Source organism: Pavona decussata, unplaced genomic scaffold (genome assembly GCF_977016875.1).
Source record: "Pavona decussata unplaced genomic scaffold, jaPavDecu1.1 SCAFFOLD_371, whole genome shotgun sequence".
In the NCBI taxonomy this organism is placed as follows: domain Eukaryota; kingdom Metazoa; phylum Cnidaria; class Anthozoa; order Scleractinia; family Agariciidae; genus Pavona; species Pavona decussata.
In genome coordinates this window covers 36,950-60,000 of record NW_028145747.1, presented here as the reverse complement: position 1 = coordinate 60,000, position 23,051 = coordinate 36,950, and the positions used below count along the sequence as shown (strand labels likewise).

The window sequence follows — 23,051 nt, the reverse complement described above, 5'->3', positions numbered from 1 at the left end:
ACCTAAGACCACCTGATTTCTAGTTTGGATGCTTTACCACTGAGTTTCACAAGACTCGTGGGAGCTAAGGCCATTAAACTAGTTTTGGTGGTGTGTAAAAGTTGAAATGTCAGACCTTGGATCGGCTTGTTTGAAGATGAACCATTTTTTCCTTTTTTTTTTTTTTTTTTTTTTCACCTCTTTTACTAGATGCAAATGTTTGAGGCTTAAAACTGTACATTGCTGTGCTGTTTCCTTACACAGAAATCTCTCTCTCTCTAGTACCCAGATGTATAATTCGATACAACTGAGTCGTTAGGGAAACCTTAAGTTTTCTTACTAGCATCACCCCCTGGGGGAGGGGGTTGGGAGTAGTACCGGTAACACTCCTTGTTGCTTCATGCTGAGAAACCAGGAAAAAAGCATCAGCCATGTGGGCTTCCTGTGGCTTTGGTGAATTTTTACCTACCATACCAATACTAGAACTGGTCTGTTCCAAGAAAATATATCTTTAGCTGATGTTTCAGGAAAAAAATTCAGTTGAGTAGGTTCAAAAGGTACTATTAGTTGTTTGTAGTTAGTAGATTTTTATCCATTCTATTATAGGCATACTTGGCTCTATTCCGTTACAGCAATGTAAAATGAAGTCATTGGTGGGTGTGTGTCGGTGTTGAAATAGGAGTTACCGATAGTTTATGTATAAAATCCCATTCATTCTTTTAATTTTTATAACTTGATTTTTTTATTGCGAATCATCTCTCAGATCCCAATGCAGAGAAGCCATCCAATGTACGAAGTGTAAATCCTTTCAACAATTGGTTCACTTGGTGCCAATCATGTCGTCACGGAGGGCATTCTAATCACATCACAGAGTGGTTCAAGTAAGTAATAATTAAAATAACTGTAATGAATAATTAGTAAACTAGTGTAATGTAACACCAAGATCGAGAGCCATCTGACAATTTAGAGTAGAAAGTGGATAAAATGAGATCGAGGATGGTTATCATATTTGTTTTAAAACCAAGTTTTCATTTATTACAAAATTATGAGGAAAATTTTACAATATTATAAAACTGGCAAAATATTGTAAACTTTTTCTCATAAATGATTGTAATAAACAAAAACTTGGTTTTAACACTAATTACCATCCTTGGTCTCCTTTTGAATCATTTTCTACTGTAATATTATTATTAGTTAGTAATAAATTAATAATAAATTGCAGTGGTTTAGTTAATAAAAGTTAATGATTACTGTAGATTTCAACCTGTGTGGGAGCCATTGGCTACTTGTTAAGTTCCTCAGAAGTTTCTGCCATTGTAAATGAAGCCTAACCAGAGTTAAAAATCTGCAAACTTGTGATTTTTCATTTAGTCTTGCCTTCAGCAGATCAAAACTTGTATATTAAGTTTGGAACTACATGCGGAATTATTGGTCAAGTTTATTTTGGCATGTTACTTACTCCCCTCACCAAATCCTTCAATGGCTTCATGTGGTAATGCTGTTTTGTTTTTTGTTTTTTCCAGAGAGCACACAGAATGTCCTGTGACAGGATGTGGCTGCCATTGCATGAACTTAGACTCTGTTGCCATGGCAATGCCAAATAATGATGTCCATTCTTCTGCATAACTTAGGAAATTTAACAAATTATAAACATTGGAAAAGTTGCTAAAGCTAGGTGGCACAATGAATTTGTCATATTAACACAATGTCCCTTGCTGCCTGTTTAACAGTGCCTTAAATGCTGTACTCAAGAGAAAAAGCTAAAAATCACAATATAAGTTTCATAATTTTTTAGTCATTGGAAAGTCAATAGTACCATATGCACATGTAGCAGTTTGTCGCTTTTGTTTAAAGTAACAATTTAGGTTTTCATTAACAAACTCAAAATTTAGAACGGCCTTGCCACACTCACTCATCTTTAGCATAAGACCACAGAACCGCCTTGTACAGCATAATACATAGTACCATGGTGAAGTACTTCTCACTAGTTTTTATATGGTCACAATCAGGAGTTTAACAAAGGCATCAACTTGATTACTTTGCAAGTGGATTGGTTAGCAGAAAATTCTAATTTAAGCTTCTTAAGATTTAATGAACTAGTTTCTGACAGAGATATTTTTTGAAGTCACAAGCAAATCAGCAACAAAAGCAGATATTTTATTTCAGAAATGTCTAATAGCACATTATTATGTTTTCAAAAAACCTTTGGCTGTAAGTAGATTCACATATCTGGATTGACTGTGGTTGTTTGTTTCTAAACAAAAGTTTTGGTGAGAGCTGCTCTCCTAAAATAAATAAAATAAAAATAAATAAATAAATCAACTTTGTTTCATGAGGGTGACACTTAATGATGTTATGACTGACAAACCTGTGGCCGTCAGATTCCACGTCGAGTTGGAATTTGGAAATGTGGGTTTATGAGGAGAGGGGAATACCAGAGTATCCGCATAAAAACCTCTTGGAGCAAGGACAAGAACAAGAATCAACAACAAACTGAACCCACATATATCGTCGATTCTGAGAATCAAACTCGGGCCACATTGGTGGGAGGCAAGTGCTTTCAGAACTGCGGCATCCCTGCTCTCTTCCCTTGGTATCTTTGTTATTTAATTTTTTTTTAGGAAATAATATGGTCTGCGGTGCCCTATTGGGTATCATTATATTAGCTGTCTTGGTCTGATAACAAAGGAGTACAGACTTTAATGGTTATTTTGAAATAGGATTGCCTCTTTGGCAGAGGTGCTTGTGATATGTCGTTTACAGTCTTTTGGGAGAGTCGGGGTGGGGGACACAGGGGGTACAAACTACCCACTTTATTACCCTTCTGATAGCCTGAGTAAACTGACTCCTGCTTCCTTGTACTTTTTCTATTGCAAAATATTATGGAGTTTGACAAACATGTTTCGTTCTCCGACTTTCCACAAATTTGGGAATCCTATCGCCTGTTCATCTTCCCTAACCCCCTCCCCAACGACCTTACAAAATCATACATTTTATAAAGTCCAGAACAGGGTGACAATTTCATGTTCTGGGTTAAATGCAATATTTACTGGTCAAACTTGTTTCACACAAAATGAATTTTGTTTTGCCCTAATGTGTGGTTTCAGAAATTGAAGGTCAAGAGTCTTAAAAAGTAAACATTGTAAGTGGTGGATGGTGGGAGGGGTTGGTCTAAACCATTTGAAACGTCATCTGTGTGAGGGGTGCATATATGTGTTGGGACCACACAATGTTGAAATGTAGCAATTTTGTTATTGTTTTATTGACCGGTCCTCCTACGACTATTAATGGTTGAAAGCCTATACTATGAAACATGATTGTTCTCCTTGTTGAAAGACCCAATCTTTCTAGCCTGGCATTTCAGAATACGTTAATTCAGTGTTTGCATTTAACTAAAGTAACTAACTAGAACTGATTCTACTTGTGAAGGGTAGAAAAAAATCCCTTAACGTCTTCAGGGAATTTTGAGGGCAGTATGATATTCCCTCCAGATTGGTACTTTGACACTCAGATACAAAAAAAGCAAAAACTAGTAAGCTTACAGTAATATCATCAACCAATGATATAAAATTACAATAAATTATTGGGAACTCAACACAAAAATTAAATTGAAAAGCAGAACAAGGGAATCTGTCCACAAAATGTCTTAGGACTTTATTTAATGTTGCATTTAATTGCCACTTCAAAAAGGTTAACAATATGCAATCAGCTTTAACTCAACTCAGTGGAATAAAGATGTTTTGTGTTGTTAAGACATTGTTTATGGTTTTGATGAACCAGAATAAGGTCCTAACATTTTATCAGCCTGCTGCAAGTGGGGCATAAACTCTGAAGTATTCTTGAAATCCAAATTAGTCTACTTCAGCACACAGACAGGACAACATGTTTGAAATATAGTTGTATTAATTGGTAGAATCAGCTTTTTACTTTTCCTAAAAACTTGAGCAACACAAATAGGCCTTATCACGGTTTTTGACGTGTAGGCAAACAGGCTTGAAATAACAGTGTTTGTATGGAAATCCGATGTCAAATAATTTTCATAAAACATCGCTTCTGAAAAGTTCATGAATTGGAAACTTTTGGTACTAGAAAAAGGATTTTAAGAACAAAATTGGAGGGATGTAGCTGTGACAGAAAGCACCCAGTCATGTTTTGAACTTTCTATACATTTGTCTGTATAGCGAACCAGCCGTGAGCTGCTGCTAAAAATAGTTCGCGGGAAAAAATACAGGGAAATGTATGGAAAGTTCAAAATACGACTGGACGCTTTCTGTCACAGCTACATTCCTCAAATTTTGATCTTAAAATCCTTTTCCTAGTGCCAAAAGTTTCCATTTCATGAATTTTTCAGAAGCGATGTTTTATGAAAATTATTTGACATCGGATTTCCATACAAACACTGTTATTTCAAGCCTGTTTGCCTACCCATCAAAATGGCGTCGAAAACCGTGATAAGGCCTATTAAAAGAGGAACTGATATAATTTCTTTTGTAATTTTGTTTTACAAAAAGACAAATTAAAGAAATCTTTGCTTGAGTTGCCTCAGCATTTTAGGAGAATCCTGTTGAGCGGTCTGTGGAAATCCAGTGACTTTATCAAGATGCAGTTGCTGTTTGTGGTTATTCTTCAAGATTCAGTTATACTGTTGTTGTTTTTGTATGGCGCTATTCACAAGTGTTGAAAACTTTGTATTCTCCTGACTGGTCAATAACCAAATCCATTGGAGACTTGCAGACCAAAGATTTCAGGGTGGTGAGAAATCATTGACAAAGCTTCTCCATAAAGATTCAAATCTGGAAAAGAAAAGATTCAATAAACTGATCAGTATCAGATACATTGAAAGCCAAGAGATATTGTTGATTTAAAGTATACAGACCTTTTAATCATTGCTTTGTGCTACTAAACCAATACGTACTAAAACCACAAACACTGAAACATCAGACTAAAACAAACCAGCCACAGTCTAGATAAAGCCCACAGGTAATGGATCATATTCATATACAGTCGAACCTCCCTTTGCGACCATCTCTCATTAGCGACCACTTTTCCAAAATACCAAAAGTTTTCAAGTCAAATTGCTATAGATGGAACCTCTCGTAGGCAACCACCTCTTGTAAGTAACCACCTCTCGTAAGCAACCACTTTTAGAGATGATTGTTTATAATTTTCAATTGTTTTTAACCCCCTGTAGGCGACCACTTGACGCACAATCCGCTGTATCTCTCACGGGCGGAAATTGAAAAATGTGTCGCTGTAACATATTGGCTACATCATTACAGCAGACGCTGTAAATCTCATAGTCGGAGCTACCGGTGTTTCCCGATATAGCTTAGCATAATTGAAACAATATGATAAAACACACGTGCACTATACTACACACTGCAATAAACTTTAATCAAATCGAATCTCTTGACATTATGGGTGGTCGCTTACGGGAGGTACAACTGTATTTCTTGGTATTGAACTGGATCTACAATCCTAGACAAAAATGTTGGGACGATTTCCAAAACTCAACACGAAATACCCCCCCTCCCCCTACCCCCATCCAATGTTATCTTGTTACTGTGTTTATGAACAGGCCAAATGATTTCAGTGGCTATCGACATTACCTGGGGGAAGGGGGTTTCCAAAATTTGCAATGACAGCACCATCAAGCTTATGACAACTGGTAATAGATAATCCAGAACACAAATGTGCACTTCAAATGCTATTTTTGTATCTTCCCAGAAAACATTGACCTGGCCCCAGTTGTTCAAAGAGTGGATAATTTTATCCCCTGGATAGGTCGATATCCTGCAGATGAAATGTGTGCAAGATTTTCCCAATAGCCCTGTAATTTGCGGATAGAGTAGAAGCGTATGTCAAATTTAAGTGTGGGATTGTGTGGAAAACTTAACAGAAACATTGGTTGGAGTACATTTGCTACTCTGGATAGCGACTTATCCACTGGATAAAGTTATCCGCTCTTTGAACAACTGGGCCAGGATTGTAGCTTGCAATGGAGGCCCTTCGAGGGAAATCTATATTTGCAACATTCCAGTACAATTTCTAATGGCAAGGCATTTCTTGTTTACACTGCAAGACTCAAAATTACCTAAATTGTTGTAAACCTTTTACTGCACAAGGTGCCCTCTCATCAAATTGGTCTTCCATCTTTTTATACAGGTGGTGACCATTTTAGAATATTTATTTATTTATAATGTGGTCAGCTTTTACAAGGTCTGGGGCAACTGCCCAGGGGGGGGGGGGGGGGTACTCTGGTATATTAGTTACGGGGAGGTGCGAATGAGGCCAAATTTTGAAACCCAAAAAGAGTCCCGTCACGCTAAGGAAAACCCAAAAAAAGTCCAGCGGCCAAAAATGTAACCTAAAAAGAGTCCAAATTTTTTAAGCATCAAAAACAATAAAAGTATAAAACACCAAGAGAATGCGAGATATTTCATGTATCCGACTTTATTCATTCCTCATGTATCTGTCACAAAACTTTAGGCAGACTGCAGTCATTTTTCAAAGTCGAGCGCAATATATGTTTGTTCAGGAAAACCAAAAACGGGAACATCTTGTCTCTTTTCATATCACAAAACAAGGCTTTACGATTTTCATCAACCCCCAAAAAAGTCCTCGCCAAAATCTTAAGGGCAAAAAAAGTCCACCGGAAAATTTCAAACCCAAAAAAGGTCCGAAGCCAAGAATTTCAAACCCAAAAAAGGTCTTCGCATGTCCCTGTCACTAATATACCCGAGTACCCCCCCTGGGGGCAACTGATAAAGTGTGGATATTCTTTAGAGCTTTCAACACTGAGTACAGTTCCAAACAGTTTCTTATCCTTTCTCAACTCCAGACTACCCATTCAAAATGGCATCTTGCAATGCTATGAATCAACATGAAATATTATTCCTTTTTTTTATCTAAGTTGAAGGGAGGGTGCCCTGTGTTACTCTTCCAAGCACAAAAAGTTATTTTGAAAAATAAATTAGTGAGTGCCATGTTCCTTTATTTTGTGGGTAAAAGGTTAGAACAAAACACGCTTACCAAAGTCAGCACTGTATGGAACAATTCTTTGGCCTGACAATGAACAGTCACGGTCCACTTTGCCAATAACTTCCACAGCTCCTTGGAGCTGCTCATCAAGCTGCAGAGTGTGAGACGATAAAGTAATTGGTGATGCAACTTAGAACATTAATGTACCACCTTGTTCATGAGGCCCTCATTATTCAATATACACTTGGCCAAACCAATACTAAAACCAGACAACAAAAGCATGGTGGTTTTCTTCTATCTTGGTTACTGTACATAAGGCATCACAGACTGCTAACGCCTTTGATATGTAGCTGTTATTGTTAGCGAGATTGCAGTGCATTCAACACATATTCATCTCACTACATCATACAGAAAAGCTGTGCTGTATGCTTTTTAAAATGCCATCGAAATTACTAAGCCATCACTATTTAAACACAGTGTCATACGTAAGTCAGAATATATCCCCACTAGTCATGTAATTTAGTCAGCTCTATTTTTTCTGCTCCAATGTGAATTGTCTTCCATGAGTCTGTTTAGTCATCAACTTACATAAACTGGTGCTTTTTGCAAGCTTGTTTACAAATGGTTGTCTGCAAATAGCTTAACAACACTTTTCTAACATAGTGAACAGAGGAAGAATAGTATGTTTCAATAAATTATACTGATCATTCGAAACATTTTCTCAAACAAATACGGTATAGCTTGAACCTTTCTCTAAAGTGACAAGTGAATGATGTGACATATTGCCACAATACTTGTAACATTTTAAACACATTACTGTGTTTGAAAAATGTCCAAAACAATATATGACCTTAAAAGTCCTTTGTCAAGTATTCAAATAATTTCCAGTCAAACCAACAGATGACCTGGGAAGTCTGACAAAGGAAAACGAAAATACTTGCAGAACATGAGAGGACAAGGGGCGTGCACTGCATAGACCTGTCTAAAAATGGTACTGTGTGAAATATGGAAAGTAAACTTACAGCCTCTGCCAGAGAGACTCTTACAATCTTCTGATCACTTGTCATCAACTTGAGCTCTCTACCGTTTGAATTGATCTGCAGAAAAAATAACACACAAAGACCATTTAAAATAACAAAGAAGCATGCATAAAATGGAGGCAGGGTAGATAAGTAATGACAGTAGAACATCTCACTTTTGATTGTAAGCTAGAGAGCTTGAGAAAATTATAATGAACCCCCGTGGTTGGTTCTCATTTAAAAGTTTGTGTAAATAGATGCAAAATTTCCAAATGGAGGTTCCATTGGAGGCATGCCATTTACGCTGTGCATGATTTGGGCTCCAGAGTGGGGAATTTTGAAAAAAAAAAAATCATTCACTTTAGTCTACCATCCTAGATGAGCTAGGCCTCGCTCCACCCACTCCCCCCACTCCCCCCCCCCCCACCCCTTTACCCAGTGTACCCCCAGATTTCAACACTTGGTAGCTCTAAATGATAGGTGCATTTAATACTGGGTTTGATGAAAAGACTTTCCCTTCAGATTCAGCAAACGCATGTAATGGATTCCTAATTGTTTTCCGCAAAATGGCTCAAACAAATGTGCAGTTGCAATGGGAATTGAAAACATATAAACTAATAAGCTTACTTTTAACTTTGTAAGTTTTATACTTTCGCTGAGTCACACAAAAGTGAAGTCGAAACTTGTTGCCTGGCAAACAATATAACTAACCGATACCCCTGAGTTCTCCAAACAAGGCATGCGTTAATTGCGTCTCCTAAACCATTAGAGCCTTTGAACTTGGGTTAAGATATAGCTTGGTGACAACATGGCAGTATCAACATGGCGCACGAGTTGTGTTGAAAGACGAAATTTTCTAATCATACCTCTGTAACATTCCCTACCAGACAAACAAGCCTTCCAGAATACTGTGGTAACATTGAAGCATTAACCCTAGGCGCCTCCATTGCAAAAACAACGACGAAATTCACAAAATCGAAGGAAAACGATCAGAAATGCCTCAGCTTCGCGGTAAAAATAATTTTGGCGCCTTCGCTACTGGAACCCAACGCTTCTCCGACAGAGCTTGTCCGTTAGTTCCCAGTGCATAATCTCGTACCCAGATCTTCGCCATTTTGGCTCCACAGGTAACCCAATCTGGAGTGGCAGGTTCGGCTCCCATTCCCCATAATATGATGGTAATTTTTAAAAAGGCACTTTTGTTTTAGCTAATGAAGTTCAGATCCTTTAGCTGAAAGTCAGTTAAACTGCCGAACATTCTACGGAATCTTATTCAGTCCCGAATTTACGAACCCTTGGCTAAGCTTACCTTTCTTTTACGTTTTTGCGCCTCCGAAAACTAAGGGGGGCAGTTTTTCAGCTTTGCGAAAGTTTGAAGTGACCTTTTCAAAAAAGAAAACCCTTGTTTTTGCTCACAATTTAAACCGAATTTCTGAGGCGGGGTAATGTCTCGAGAAGAGACTCTGTCACAGCAAGGGATGTTCGTACTTAGTGAATTAGCCATGCCTTGCCATATTTTCACATATACCTTGCCTTTACACGTTTACTTTCTTTGTCAGTATTCAACCGAAACGAACCATCAAATGGCTCTCATCTTATGACTGCTTTAAGAATTAATAATAACCGTACCCATTATCAAAGGTTTTAAAACCAGACCTTGTATAACTTGGGGACTGCAAATGTCGTGAATGATGATACTGTTGAATTGTAAGTTGGACAAAGGCGATCTGATGAGCCTAAGACCAAAGACCTCAAAGACTACTTCAGAGCTGTTCAAACAACATATTATTGTTTTTTCTGTGCAATACATAGTCTGGCCAGACCAGCCTCTTCTGGTATGGTATTCAACACATTGTAACACTACCCAATTATACCGATGGTGCACTGAATATTCGACGTCCGTAGTCTGCGTAGTCAACAGATATCCTGCGATATACGTAATTTCTTGTGTCGGGGAGGAAAATGGCAGAATAAAGATCGTCTCCAGCTTTTCTGCAATAAAATTATGCTTTGTTATCTATAAGTTGAATAATAAAACAATTACCTTGTTCAATCTTGTGGCATATCGCCTGATTTTAGCCAACTCGCCCTACGGCCTCGTCGGCTTAGTCGGCTAAGTATCAGGCGATATATATTCCGCGCGATTTCGCAGGATAATTGTTAAATATTCGGCACCATCCACACTAATGTCTTTTAAAGGCCCACATTCACCCAAGATGTATTGCGCGCCAAGGAACATTTTTCATATATGAAAACCCCCCCATTTATTTGAGCGGGAGTCGAGTGAGAAAGCAATAAGTGATCACGAATATTCTTTCCCTCCAGCACGAGTCGTATAGGAAACCCGCATGAACCGCTTGAGTTCGTACAGCCAATAAGATCACGCGTTTGGACAATACAGCATTTCAAAACAAAAACAAACGACCGCAACGACTCTTGGGTGAAGGTGGGCCTTTAAAGCTGAGTCTTCGTTTTCACCTGTCCACATTAAAAACAATGCATTTTTCAAGTCTCCACTTTTGAAACCGCTTTCGAAACTCTCCGTTTTCATACAGGCAGCGTTTTCGATGGACGATAGGCGAAACGTATAACGTTTTCAAACGAAAAAGTTTAACGCCGGTGTGGACGGTGAGTTAGAAGAGAATCATTTCCGCAATATACAGGGTGGACATAGGAATCTCCAGACCTGTAAAAACGCAGCTTTCAAGAATATTTTCATTATACCGCCTTATCAGACGACTGTCCAACTTAACTTCAAAATGTTATTTTAATAAGCTAAGGCGTCTTTGTTTTCCCCAAACGACTCGAAAATGCACCAAATTTCGCAAATATATAGCACCAATTTCGACGTGATCACACCATTTCATCACCGGCCGGAAGTCTCGAAAATGAAACTTTAATGGTAAGTTTTATGGTAATTTTCGTAAATAGTCCACCAAAGGGCTGACCAAATGTGAAGAATCTTTAAAATTTCAGTTTTCACCGGAGTTCTTGCTGGATACTCTCAATCAGCCGCTCTTTAACTGTGCACGAAACAGTGGCCAATCGGATGGATTTTCGAGCCGTAAACCTTCAGCAGTCTTGTAGTGAACTACCTTCAAGGTATGAAGAGGATTACAGCGGTATCAAAGACGGAACGAAACAGTGGAATAACTCCAAACCACACGAGTGTACGCAAGAGGTGAGTTTGATGTATTAATTTTATTGCCGGAATAACTGTTGAAAAATAGCTTTAATCTACTCCATGAGCCAATGGAGTTTGCCTGTACCATCTGACTGAGATATAATCCACATAACAGTCACTTACCGTTGACAAGGTACAGACCCGCCTAGAGTTGAGAAATGCGTGATAGCATTGGATCAATGACAGGTTTAGTTGTTGTTGTTGTTTTGTTTTTTTTTGCCTTCTTGTGTTGGTTAGTGACAGTGCCTGATTTGCATAAATACTGCCGAATTATGAATTTTTCAAAGGCTCTATTTAAGGACTAGGGTTTTATTTAAAGACCACGTTGGTGCTTCTTTTAACCTCTGACTGAATGGTTTTGTAGCTTCTTCTTCAAAAGAAGTCAGCTGAGCTTTACGCAAATTGATTTTCCCACACCGTCTTAAAGGCTCAGTCTTCGTAAAATAAACCTGTATCTTTCACACCAGCGATGACTCTAGCAGTAGCCATCTGGTCCATTTGGCGATAGATATCGCTTGCCATACACTGGCATTTCAGTAGAGTGTTCCTTGAGCATTTCCATGCAGGCAAAAGTTCGAGGACGGCTTCAGATCCTGACGGACTATCCTGCCAGTCTTCTGCCAGCAGAGCTCGGCACTTACGGATCTTGCTTCACCCTGGTAGTTAGCTTTGAGTCCGAGTCCGTGAATCGAACGCACGCCACATTGGTGGGAGGCGAGTGCTCCCACCACTAGGCCATCCTTGCTCCCATAAATTTTGGGATCTTTCTCAAGGACTATTTATTTAGCTGTAACACAAACTGCAAGGCTGATACTACGTTAAAAAGTTGACTTTTCGAGACAACAACCCGACAGAAACCGACAAAACAGGGCTACAACCGTGGACAGCTGTTTCGTTCTTATTGGAACTCGTCAGCACGGTGTAGCAGTTCTATATGAAACCAGCAACAGAGTCAGCTCGAATAAAATGCAACAAAACCCATGCCCTATCAAGTTTCGTACTTTGAACCTGCCCGCCCCCCGAATTCGGGGTAGATCCCACGTCAACTAGCAGCATTATCGTTCGCGGTCCTTTGCAGTTTTCACGTCTAATTTATTAAACGTTCGGAATGTTCAATCTACGATATTTCATTCGCCATACAAAGTCTTATAAAGCGCTCAACTAAGAGCGTTCAGACTTAGTTACCAAGAGACCGGTCATTAATTGGGGGGTGGGGGGGGGGGGAAATTGTTATGCATGTTTTTAAAAGACCCTCTCCATGTTTAAAGAAAGAAAAAAAATGTAGCCCTCTTATCATGGCTTACATAAATTTACATGATCCTCCCCCTTCCCGTCACAAACACGCATGACTAGAACGCTATGAGGTTATTTTGAGGGCAAACATCTAGAAGTTTAAGAAAGCTGAAGAAAGAGGCACCAAAGATAACCTCAATGATCTGTTCAAAAAATCTGGGAAACTTTAGCGAGGGCAGGTGTGTACTAAATGTTTTGATGAGAACAGTATTACTGGAGTAGAAGAATTAAGGAAGAAAGTTGGAGTCATTTTGAAGAGCCTCACTGAAAAAGAGGAACACAGCAGAGATATGTTTCGAGCAAAATTGTTATCAAAATACAAATCTAAAGAAAGATAAAAAAAAAAAAGGTAGAACAAAAATAAGAGCAAAAAAAGGAAAGATCAACGAGTAGAGAGAAATTCCAAACAGATGATTCAACTGATATCAGCAGAAGTAAGTGTCAAATCAAATGGTTAACAAGAATGGTGGACGACTAAATGAGGTAGAGAGACAGACTGAAAGCTCTTGCTACAATAAAAGATTACGTGAAAGGTTTTTTGGAAGCAGCAGATGAAGTAACTGATGAGCCAATTAATGAAGCAACTGATGAAGCAAGTGAAAGCTCAATCTCGTACCCAGATCTCAGTCGGTTCGGGAATGTCGCCTGACCGTGGGAGATCTGGGTACGAGATTGGTGAAAGCTCTGTAGTGGCTAAACACTGGTCTGATTTTCTACTGAGTTCTTACATCAAACAAACTCTAAACAATGCAGATACAATTTAGATATTTACCTATGTTTACATTATAATATGAGTACCTGTATGGAGACATTAATGATTCATTGTTGAGCAAATGTCAGGTGTTCTTGAAAAATTGTGCAAATTGTGAACAGAAATAAAAACAAATACTTGTGACTCCCTCTCAAATGCTTGCCCAAATTCTGTTAGCCCTCCTCTTTTAGTCGTCATGAAAAATAATGACCCTCTCCCTATCTGCACCAGCCCTCCTCCACCCCTCTAATTAACGGTAAACAACCCCTTCCCCCTTCCTTTAGGAGGTACTGCTAACGGTACTGTAGCAAACACCTGTCTCACTCTGTCACGCAACGTTGGGGTGCCTGTGGTGGATATACGTGACGTTTTTGATTCATGGAAAAAAAACGATTTCTTCATCGTCAGCTTAACAATTTGTCAGCATCATGTAATTATGCTGTAAGCAGCTAGCAGCGAATATGAGCTTTCTTACTGGTATCTACTCGAAGGTTTTGGGAACAAACTCAAAGAAAACTCAGGAAGCTTCTTCGGACAACACAACGGGATCTGGGTTTACCGAAGATTATGATAACGAGGACGGCTTTGTGCTGTATACAGCTGAGCAAAACAACAAGCGTTACAAGGTATGAAAGACATTCTTTTAACGAGTGTACTCACAAATACTTCAGAATGACTGTTGTAACTGTAGCACCTTAAGACCATCCTGATTTTAGGATTAAGAAATACATGAAATTGCCTACTCTTGTTGCAACAGGCACTAGCTTACTCCAGCTTATACATATATCCAGGATATATCGTGTTAATTAAAAACTGGATCATTGTATAATGCAATTTCAGGGATTTGATTGGCTTTGCGGCCATGGTATATGAGCCATTATACCATGCCCGAGAAATAGCCACCATAAAATTGTCTTCTGGTTGTTCTTGCAACGCAAAATTAGCAAGACCTAGCAATATTTCCGGATTGTTTTTAATAAAACGATTATTCCTGTCCACTCACGCTTGTTGGATATCAGTGAAATGGCTAATATAGCCATCTATCATCTCATATCCAATGCATGCTTATGGAATAATGTTTTTGTTAGTTAGCTTACGTTTCGTCTGTGCAATGATATTGCAGCCTAATTTTCCCAGGATCCAATTGATATCACTATTTAATTGATTGATATTGATAACAGATAACCATTATTGATGAAGAAGATTTGTGTGACCTTCATTGATTGTCATTGATTTTCAATATTGCCGGTTTTCACTGTCATGCCGCTGAACAAAAAAATTGAAACCATTTCATGAATGAAGTCAAGAAATTGACATGGTATTGAGAGGACAAATAAATAAGGCATCTGTCCTAGTGTCAGGTCTGTGCGGCATTCCGTACACAAGTTATTTGACAAAATGTTCCACATAAATTTATAGAGCTTAGTATGGAGACACCATGTTTGTGTTCCTCTGAGGGGCACAAACATGGCGGCCGGAAATAGGAAAAAACATCTGGAGTTCAGTTTTGCCAGCAAAGAGGTTTGTTTGCCCTTGTGAATTTTTGAATGTTTAGATTAATATTTCTCCTCAAACTTAAATCGTTTAGAACGCTGAAAATCACCCGCAGAGTCATTTTTGAGATACGGAAAAGCTCTGTCACTGATGTCACGCACGATGGAAACTTGGAAATTGAAACTGTTCTATTTTCAAAAGGAAGCACGACATCGAGCTAAGAAATTGTGAACAGACATATTTTTAGGTAATCTTTCCTTGAATGAAGGTAAAAATTTTGTAGGCCTCCCACTTTTGAATTCTAGAATTTGGTGACGTCACGTGAAAACCAAGAATAATTAATCGATAGCTTAATCCAGGTATTAATATTATTGGTTGTACAGTCTTTCCTGTTTTAGCACAGATCACCAAAGCGTAAGTGACACAGGTCACAATGCAAACGTGATAGAAGAGTTTGTATGGCGTTAAATTAAATTGAAATTTAGACAACAATATTCCCACAAAAACCCACAAAAAATATAATAGTCTTGAAAAGCTTACCTGGTGTGTTTTGCTGTGTTTTCAAGGCTACTCGGTACTTCCAAATGCCGTTTTGAGCGGTTTATCTCTCAGCGGATGGTCCACATGCATCACTGTGTTATGTTAATGGAAAGGTTGGAAACTGCAAGTCGAATTTGAATGAAATTTGGCCCCGTCATTTGAGGAGAGCACTTCGAAAAGCTCGCTAAAATTTGCTTGAAACTTAAGCACTCGCTTACCTGCCTCACCATATGGCAAGGAGGATGATATGCGGTCCTTCCTGGGCAGCTGATTTTCGGAGAAGTTCATTTATTGAGACACAGGCCTTCGTTGAAAACAAAGTTCATTTCAAATCGGGTGCCATTTTTGCCACCGACTGAGCCGTGTCCCTGGAATGTTGTTACAACTCAAACCTAGGCACGAGTACTAAAAAAGCCTTTGGCACGCAACAAACCACACACACCCCATCCCGGCTAAGTGCAGTTCTGTACCAGCCAGCTGTGCCGTGCCATGCCGGTAATGAGAACCTCAAAATACGAAAGGTTTATTGAGTAAAACAGTGACCTTACACGTGTGTATAAAATGTTGCCATTCTCATTCTTGCCAAAACAACAACTTGACCAAATTCAAGGCTTTTTTTTGGAGAACGTGAATACAAAGACAAATTTTTAGTTTCTTTCAGTCAGCTTTTATTCAATAAAAGCCAACTCGTAAGTTATGAGTTGGAAAATTGGGAAGTCAAATCATATAAAAAAAATTAATAATACAAAAGTCAATTCATATTCTCAGGCACGGCTGGCTGGTACAGAACTTAGCTGGATTGACATGGATTGACTGTAAATTAGGCCTTGTAAACAGCCAGTAGCTTTCATTCTTTCAGACTCTCTGAAGGCCATGTTCAGTCTAATATAAGTTTGAAATTAATCCAAACCAAGTGACATATTTCTCTGAGTAGATTATTAACCTTCATTTTATATTTTGTCTCTGTTAGCAAACTGAATTCAACCCTGGAGCTGCAAACAACAGATCATATGAGAATTTTCAGCAAAGTTCTCCTTATCCTCTCACAGGTAAAAGTAATTGAAGGCTGAGTGCAAAAAGGACCCACATGCACTTTTAGACCAAATTTGCTGAGGTAGAATTAAATAAAGTTTTACAACATAATTGTAAAACATGTACCATGACAATACAACTAGCATAACATAACACAAACGGGACATGAATGTACTTTTATTCTCTCCTTCGTACAATTGCAATAATTCTTTTAACATGCTGCAATACTGTCTGCAACATTTATATCCTTCATTTTGTATGGCTAAAAGGTAAAAAGGTTGACTAGACTATCTATTCTTTTTTACGAGCAGTCGGTGTTAACCGTTGAAAATCTATGTTAATCGTACTTTTATTGAATCATTGCCTTGAAATTGTCAAGTTAATCATTTTAAGCCTGGCAAACCACAACTAAGGCTTGCAAAACACCTTGCACATGGCGGGATTTGTCTCTGATGCTCCCGCGGGATTTGATAATCGAATTGAAAAATTCATCACGGCACAGTCATCACTACCAAGGAGGGATTCTTTGGACAACATTTCCACCAGTTCCTGTGAACTGCATTCCTCAATTTCATAACTTTTCAAAAGATCCATAGATGTCGGTGCGTTTACAAACTTCACCAAACAAAAGCGAAACCAACTAGCCAGTACATCATCGTCATCATCATCATATCTTTATTTACCCTCGGATTTACAGAGTAGCTTAATGCAGCTAATATCTCCGAGCATTTACCCACCCAACCATGAGAGTATACACATAAAGACCTGACCACATCACCGGAACTACGTCCCCTACTCTTTGCGAACAGTGAGTGGGTTCTTTAACGTCCCACAGAGTTATTTACAAACAAGGGTTGTGAGACGGGGCCTACGGTTTATCGTCCTTATCCGAGAAGACTAGAAAGTCTAACCATTTGCAGATGTCAGAGCAAAGGCAGCACTTTCTCCTCAGTTATTTAAAGACCCTGAGTGTTGGTCCGGCCGGGGTTTGAACCCACGACCTCCCGCACGGTAGTCCGGTACTCTACCAACTGAGCCAACCGGTCGGCGGTTGCGTACGATATGCAAGTTGTTTATCCCGACTTCCTTGATCTATTTTGGGCTTGTTACAACCCGCAAAAGCAAACCATGATATCATCTCAAACGTTACTCATAGAAACAACAACTGGTGCGACTAAACACGGCTCGTGGACAGTGGAAACTTTTAGCCTACCAATAATTTGGAAAACGAGTCTGACGTGGACAAAACCTATCAAAAATTTGCCTTCCAAGCGCGTTCACTTGTAGACAAGCAAACTACCAAATACCCCTCCCCCTCCCCCTGACTCAATGTTGTCTTTTGGGTCACGAACAGTTTCCTGGCAAGCATCACTTCCCACATCAACATTGCATAAGGGGGAGGGGGGAAGGGAGAAGTAACTGTTGTAGACTTATGAAGGGAGAAACAGTAAGTGAGTGGTTTTTTGGCTGTCTGTGTTCGGTTCTCATTGCATAGGGGGGGAGGGGGGGGGTGGGAGGGAGAAGTAAGCAAGTGGTTTTTGTTCTGTTCGTGTTTGGTTTTCTCAAGGAGTTTTGTCCACGATTGTTAAACCGCGAAATGTTTTCCAAACCAGGGAGAGCCAAAATTCGGACAAATCCGTGCGAAATCGAAAGCCGCGCTAAAATTCGACATAAGTCGGTTATGCCCTCAGACCTTCAATTGTTCGCAGAAATCATGACCGTTTTATCTCAAATTATGCAGTGGCCTTCCTGAGAGTCTTTCCCCATGCCAACTACCAGCTAATAGGGACCTTGAAGAAAGAGCTAAAAAGAGATAAAAGTGTTTGATATGCTAGGGAGTGCTTTTTATTAATCTCTTTACCCAAGGAATCACCAGAATATTTCTAACCTCTGAAAGTCTGCAAAAAACTAATTTCAACTCCTAAAAGATCACCTGCAGGCTGAAACCTACTTTAAACGTTAAAATTTGAACCCTACTAAATGCTTTTCTTTAGGCAAGAAAATGATGATAAATTAACCCCTTAAGCCCTAACAGTGATCAGCATCAAATTTCTCCTCGTTATATAAATGCTTATTTAACTCCTGAGGTCATGAGAATTAAGGATATGATCACCCAAGGTGAATTTTCTTGTTATTTATTTTAATAACTAATCTCCATAGTACTTTTGTAAGGAAAGTAAGTGAACGAGTTAGGAGAATCAATATTGTTTTTTTTTTTATATATATATATTTAGGGGTTGAAGGGTTAATCATTGCTGACTCACAAATCTCCTCTTTGCCTTAGTATCAACCTCACATATGGTACCTGCTACAACAACAGGAGGAAGATTAGTTGAAAAAAGAAGCACAACTTTTCTAACTGTGTCCGACCTACCCATGAAGCTTTCAAGGCAACTTCAAGCCATGCTACAAATGGACCATGGGACAGCAGATGTTCTGAGAAGATCCCCACCTAATATTGAACAATACCACTATGACTTTACTTTAGAGAGAGATGTCATACGATCGTTTCAGACACCCTCAGTTGGCTAATGCAGTGACTGAAGCATCCAGGCTTTTGATATGATATTATGTTGTACATACACACGTAAACAAAGCTGGAAACAAGTTTCCTTGCTTAGTAGAGCATGTATCCTTTCAAAGGGACAGCAAAATTGCATGTAAAATTCATTTTTAAGGTTTTTACAGGACCTGTGGGGTCGGTTTGACTCAGGCGTTATTGTTTGAGGTAGTTTGAAAGTGTTTTAGGGGCAACAATTTTAATTGAAAACTGACCCTTATTGTGTGTCCAGAAAATATCCAGTACCTCCCGCATAGAAGGGATTTTTGCTAAGACTCCCCCCCTCCACCCCTTTGAAAATTTGACCTTAGTTTCGTACTTTCCTTTAAATTTCTTGGCCTTTAAGGGGGCCTCCCATCCCTCCTGGAATTTCTAATCCCTTCTGTGGAGGGGATGTGGAAACTACATAGTTGGACTTCCCTGCCTGGACACCAATCCATTGGCATAAACGATGTACTAAAGGGCTTACATTTTGCTCTTAGGCTATCTGATATCACTCTCGATTTCCATATCGACATTGAGCAGTATGACCCATATGTACTATTTTAATTTAGGCTCTGGGGTGGACAGCGGGGGGTTGGGGGGGGAGGGGTAAGGTTTGTTCTCCAAATCCTGACCTTATTTTGACCAAAAAATGTTATTTTCTGGTACCCTTTTTCGGACCTGGGTCCCGTTTCTCAAAAATCTCGGTAACTTACCGGGCCCGATGCGTGTCTGGTGATAAATTAATGTTTCTTAACAGAAGTCAATTTTTGTTAGCTTTGAATACTAAATTTTAAAATCTTATAATTTTATGAAAACATTGGCCAAGTACCATGTCTGTAATCACTGTGTTATCGGCGAAAAAACATTTAAAAATATACCTACTGGGACTTTTGAGAAACGGGCCCCTGGCCTCTAAAATTCATACCCATTTTCAGACCTGGTTTCTAGTAACCCATTTCAGTTTTCAGACTTTCAGACCAAAATGCTTAAAATCTATACCTTGTTTCAGACCAAAATGGCTCGAAAACCATTTTCTTTGGTGCTGCACATACCTATATGGCTTATATAGGGGGGTACCCCAACCCCCCAGGGTTTGAGGTAGCAAATGTAGATCAGTTATTACGATTTTCCAGAAATTTATTTACTCTGTGTTGAGGACATCTTAAAATCAGCTGGATGCCTTAGAAATTTTTGTGGACAATGCCTAGCGATCTAATGTTATTTCAAACTCTACATAACAGAAAACAAAATCCATGTTGAATAGAAGAAATAGATGAAGAGTATTGTGTTTTTGTTTGTTGTTGTTGTTGTTTTCTTTTGAAATTTTAAAATCTCGGCCTTGAGTCCAGGCAGAAGAACAGAATGAAATAATCAAGAGAAAAAAACAGTGCAAAACAAGCATAAAATTAAGACACTGTCAATTAATTAATGGTGACAATTTTGTTTATTATTTTCCTGGGCTTCCAAAGGACTGTGCCTTCTTTTGCCACTGTGCCTATTTTCTGCGCGTTGAAACTCTGATTTCTTAACGATAGTGGCTACTAATTCAACGGTTTATGACTATGCGAGAAAAGGAGATAAGACCATTGCAAGGCCTATTGAAATCCACACACACACAAAAAAAATGGGGTAGCCATGCATTTTTCAGAGGTAATTAAGCCTCGATTTTGTAAAACAATTCCATACGTTGTATGTATTCTAAAGCTTTTTATTGTTGCTTAATTAGCCCCATTTTCCTTTTTGGATTTCAGTAGCCCATGAAAAGATCTGCTTTTCCCGCATAGTCATAAGCTACCCAAAAAACCTTTGTATTAGAAAGCGCCGTCCTTAACGACGGGACAGGCTGGCGTCTTAGAGGGATGTCTCCGGCTCTTGGATACCTCAGCGCAGATAGTCAGTTTTCAGATACCTTCACCGTATTTTTTTTTCACCTGTTTTGACTTTCGTTTACCCCGACTATCTTCCCCCTGTCTCTCTGAGAATGGAGGTAGATGATTCGTCTTCAGATGTCATGTTGAAAGCTTTTACAGTCCACCTAACATATATCTCATTCAAAGTTAGAGATAGTTCTTTATACTGATTACACTCTAACATGAACTTACTGTTACTAATACTGTTTCGTATGTGTGTACACAAGCGTTTATTATCCAACTGCACTTAGCACTGTATTCGTACAGTTTGTTACTGTATTTGCACAGTAGAAAACCGGTTTGTGTGGTTATCTGTGCAGCAAAAATAAAATAAAATAAAAAAATTACTAAAGCGCGCGCGGTCATCCTTCTTCCCGTTTTCCTTTCCTTGCTTAATTTCTTATTAGATGTTTTGATGTGTAATATCGCTGTATAATTTTACTCACAACTAGTAAAGACATACAGCGATGCCACGTACCAAAAAAAATTGAATAAGATATATTTCCTGCTCAGGAAAATAACTGGCATCGAGCGTTCGAATCTACCGTCCAAAACTCAAAAAAAAAAAAAGAGAGAGAGAGCCCGAAGGTAAAATTTATGTTCAAACGAAAAAGGTCAGATAATGTAATAAGTTGAAGGACAAGAATAGTGTCGTGTAGTATTGTTTGTAGTAAGCTTAGCTGATCTACTACAGTGCAGTTTGAAGGCGATTTTAGCACACCTTTGTATTCTATAAATTATTAAAAACTGGATTATTGTATAATGCAATTCCACAGTTTTGATTGGCTTAGCGGCCATGGTGTATGAACCTTTATTAAAAACTGGATCATTAGTTAATGTTGTTATGATAACAGACCGAATTGGACTCCACTCAGTCATTTTGCCTGTATTCTTTAATGCTTTAATGTTTTTCTGCCAGTTTTAACCTGTTACACTTTATTAAAAATAGTTCAGTGTATAATACAATTCCAGTGATTTGATTGACTTAGCGGCAATGGTATATTTGTTAATTATACCATCCCCAAGAAATAGCGAAATCGTCGTGCTGGTTGCCCTTGCAGATTTTAATCAGCAATATCAAGCAATATTTCATAGTTGTTCTTAATACAAAAATTTTTCCACTCACGCTTGTTGGACATGAGTTGCTTATAGCCAACTTGGCGCAATCCAACGTACGTCCGTAGGATGATATATTGGAAGGTCTACCGCAAGTTTCGAAAACTTCTTTTCAAATTAAATCAAACTGTTTCCACGATGTTGCGCGCAAACACATTTGTGATGAAAGCAAAATATTTACCATAAAAGTTCCATTTAGTCTCCTAGGTGCAGGGGGGGGGGGGGGGTTGGGGTGTAAGGGGGGTGAGGGCAGCATAAGACAAATCATGAGTTTTGAGCTTGCATTTTCACCACTTAGCAAAAATCGTAAGTGCAGGTGTGGCCGGCTTTTTGGGGAACGTTGGAAGCAGTGTTTCCTTAGTAAGTGCTGCTGGGCTTAAAGAATAAAATCGAAATAACGTTGAAACGCGGATTGTATTACATGTAAAGGGTTTGTCCGCGATAATAACATTACAAATGTTTACGGTGTATATTTGGGTCTTTTCGTATCATATTTAATTACTATTTATTTACTATTATCAGTTTAGGATTCCGGTTTCTACTTTAATATGATGCGTTCAAACAGTTTTACAGGGCGACAATCTGTAGCTCAGATGATATCTAGTGAAATTGCGTAGTTTTTCAGTTTGTTTTCATGAGTAAGCTTTTGGAATCGAAACAGAGAATAAAGAGTTTCGAATCGTATACCGTTAAACCGAAACAAAACATACTTTTTACAAGTGAGAAGCGTTTCCGCTTGGTAGAGATTTTTCTCCCTGGCATTTCTGAACGGAAAATGTTTCTTTTGAAGCAGTGTTTTGTGTTTTAAACTGAGAAATTAAAAAATATTTATATACATGAGTTAGCATTAGACAATGAAAGCGAAATTTAAACACGCAGCTTCGGTTGTAAAAAACTGATCAACTTTTTCCATTTACGTATGAAACTTCATCCATTTATTGTTTCACATTATAAAAGATGCAAATACAACTAATCGAGTTGGAAAATGCTAAAGATATCTTAGGATTTTCAATATTAATTTCCGTTCTTTCCTTCTCCGATGACGGTTTCAATGAGCTGTAAAAGTTTAAAGTTTGTCCGGCCATATGTTACAACAGTTTTCGACGCCGTGAACAGCGTTTATATTTAGTACTGATTTATAGCTAACAATGTCGTTGAGGTAAAATGCGAAAGAATAGATAAAAACGAAATAATTACAGGCCGGATA

The 23,051-nt window shown here is 38.6% G+C and overlaps 3 protein-coding genes across 4 annotated transcripts in view; 2 read left to right on the top strand and 1 right to left on the bottom strand.

The window, feature by feature from the left end:
* Positions 1-3,933, top strand: part of LOC146452313 (GATOR2 complex protein MIOS-like) — a 37,932-nt gene extending 33,999 nt beyond the window's left edge. The window contains exons 35-36 of the mRNA XM_085097966.1: positions 743-860; positions 1,503-3,933. Coding sequence (XP_084954092.1) covers positions 743-860; positions 1,503-1,605 — 221 coding nt within the window. The 3' untranslated portion in view covers positions 1,606-3,933. The remainder of the gene's footprint in view (positions 1-742; positions 861-1,502) is intronic.
* LOC146452312 (replication protein A 14 kDa subunit-like) lies at positions 3,609-9,031 on the bottom strand. Its single transcript, XM_085098007.1, has 4 exons — positions 8,846-9,031; positions 7,983-8,057; positions 7,012-7,111; positions 3,609-4,772 (listed from the first exon to the last, which is right to left on the bottom strand). Exons 1-4 carry the CDS (start codon positions 8,924-8,926, stop codon positions 4,684-4,686), a joined length of 345 nt encoding a protein of 114 aa, XP_084954133.1. The 5' UTR covers positions 8,927-9,031; the 3' UTR covers positions 3,609-4,683.
* Positions 9,032-10,494: 1,463 nt separating this feature from the next.
* Positions 10,495-20,098, top strand: LOC146452311 (uncharacterized). Of its 2 annotated transcripts, XM_085097947.1 has the most exons (5): positions 10,495-10,881; positions 10,956-11,160; positions 13,699-13,833; positions 16,212-16,290; positions 18,558-20,098. In XM_085097947.1, exons 2-5 carry the CDS (start codon positions 11,029-11,031, stop codon positions 18,803-18,805), a joined length of 594 nt encoding a protein of 197 aa, XP_084954073.1. In that variant the 5' UTR covers positions 10,495-10,881; positions 10,956-11,028; the 3' UTR covers positions 18,806-20,098. The 2 variants fall into 2 exon arrangements, with proteins under 2 accessions (XP_084954073.1, XP_084954074.1); XM_085097948.1 differs by lacking the exons at positions 10,495-10,881; positions 10,956-11,160 and having other exon boundaries at positions 13,571-13,833.
* The last annotated feature ends 2,953 nt before the right edge of the window (positions 20,099-23,051 follow it).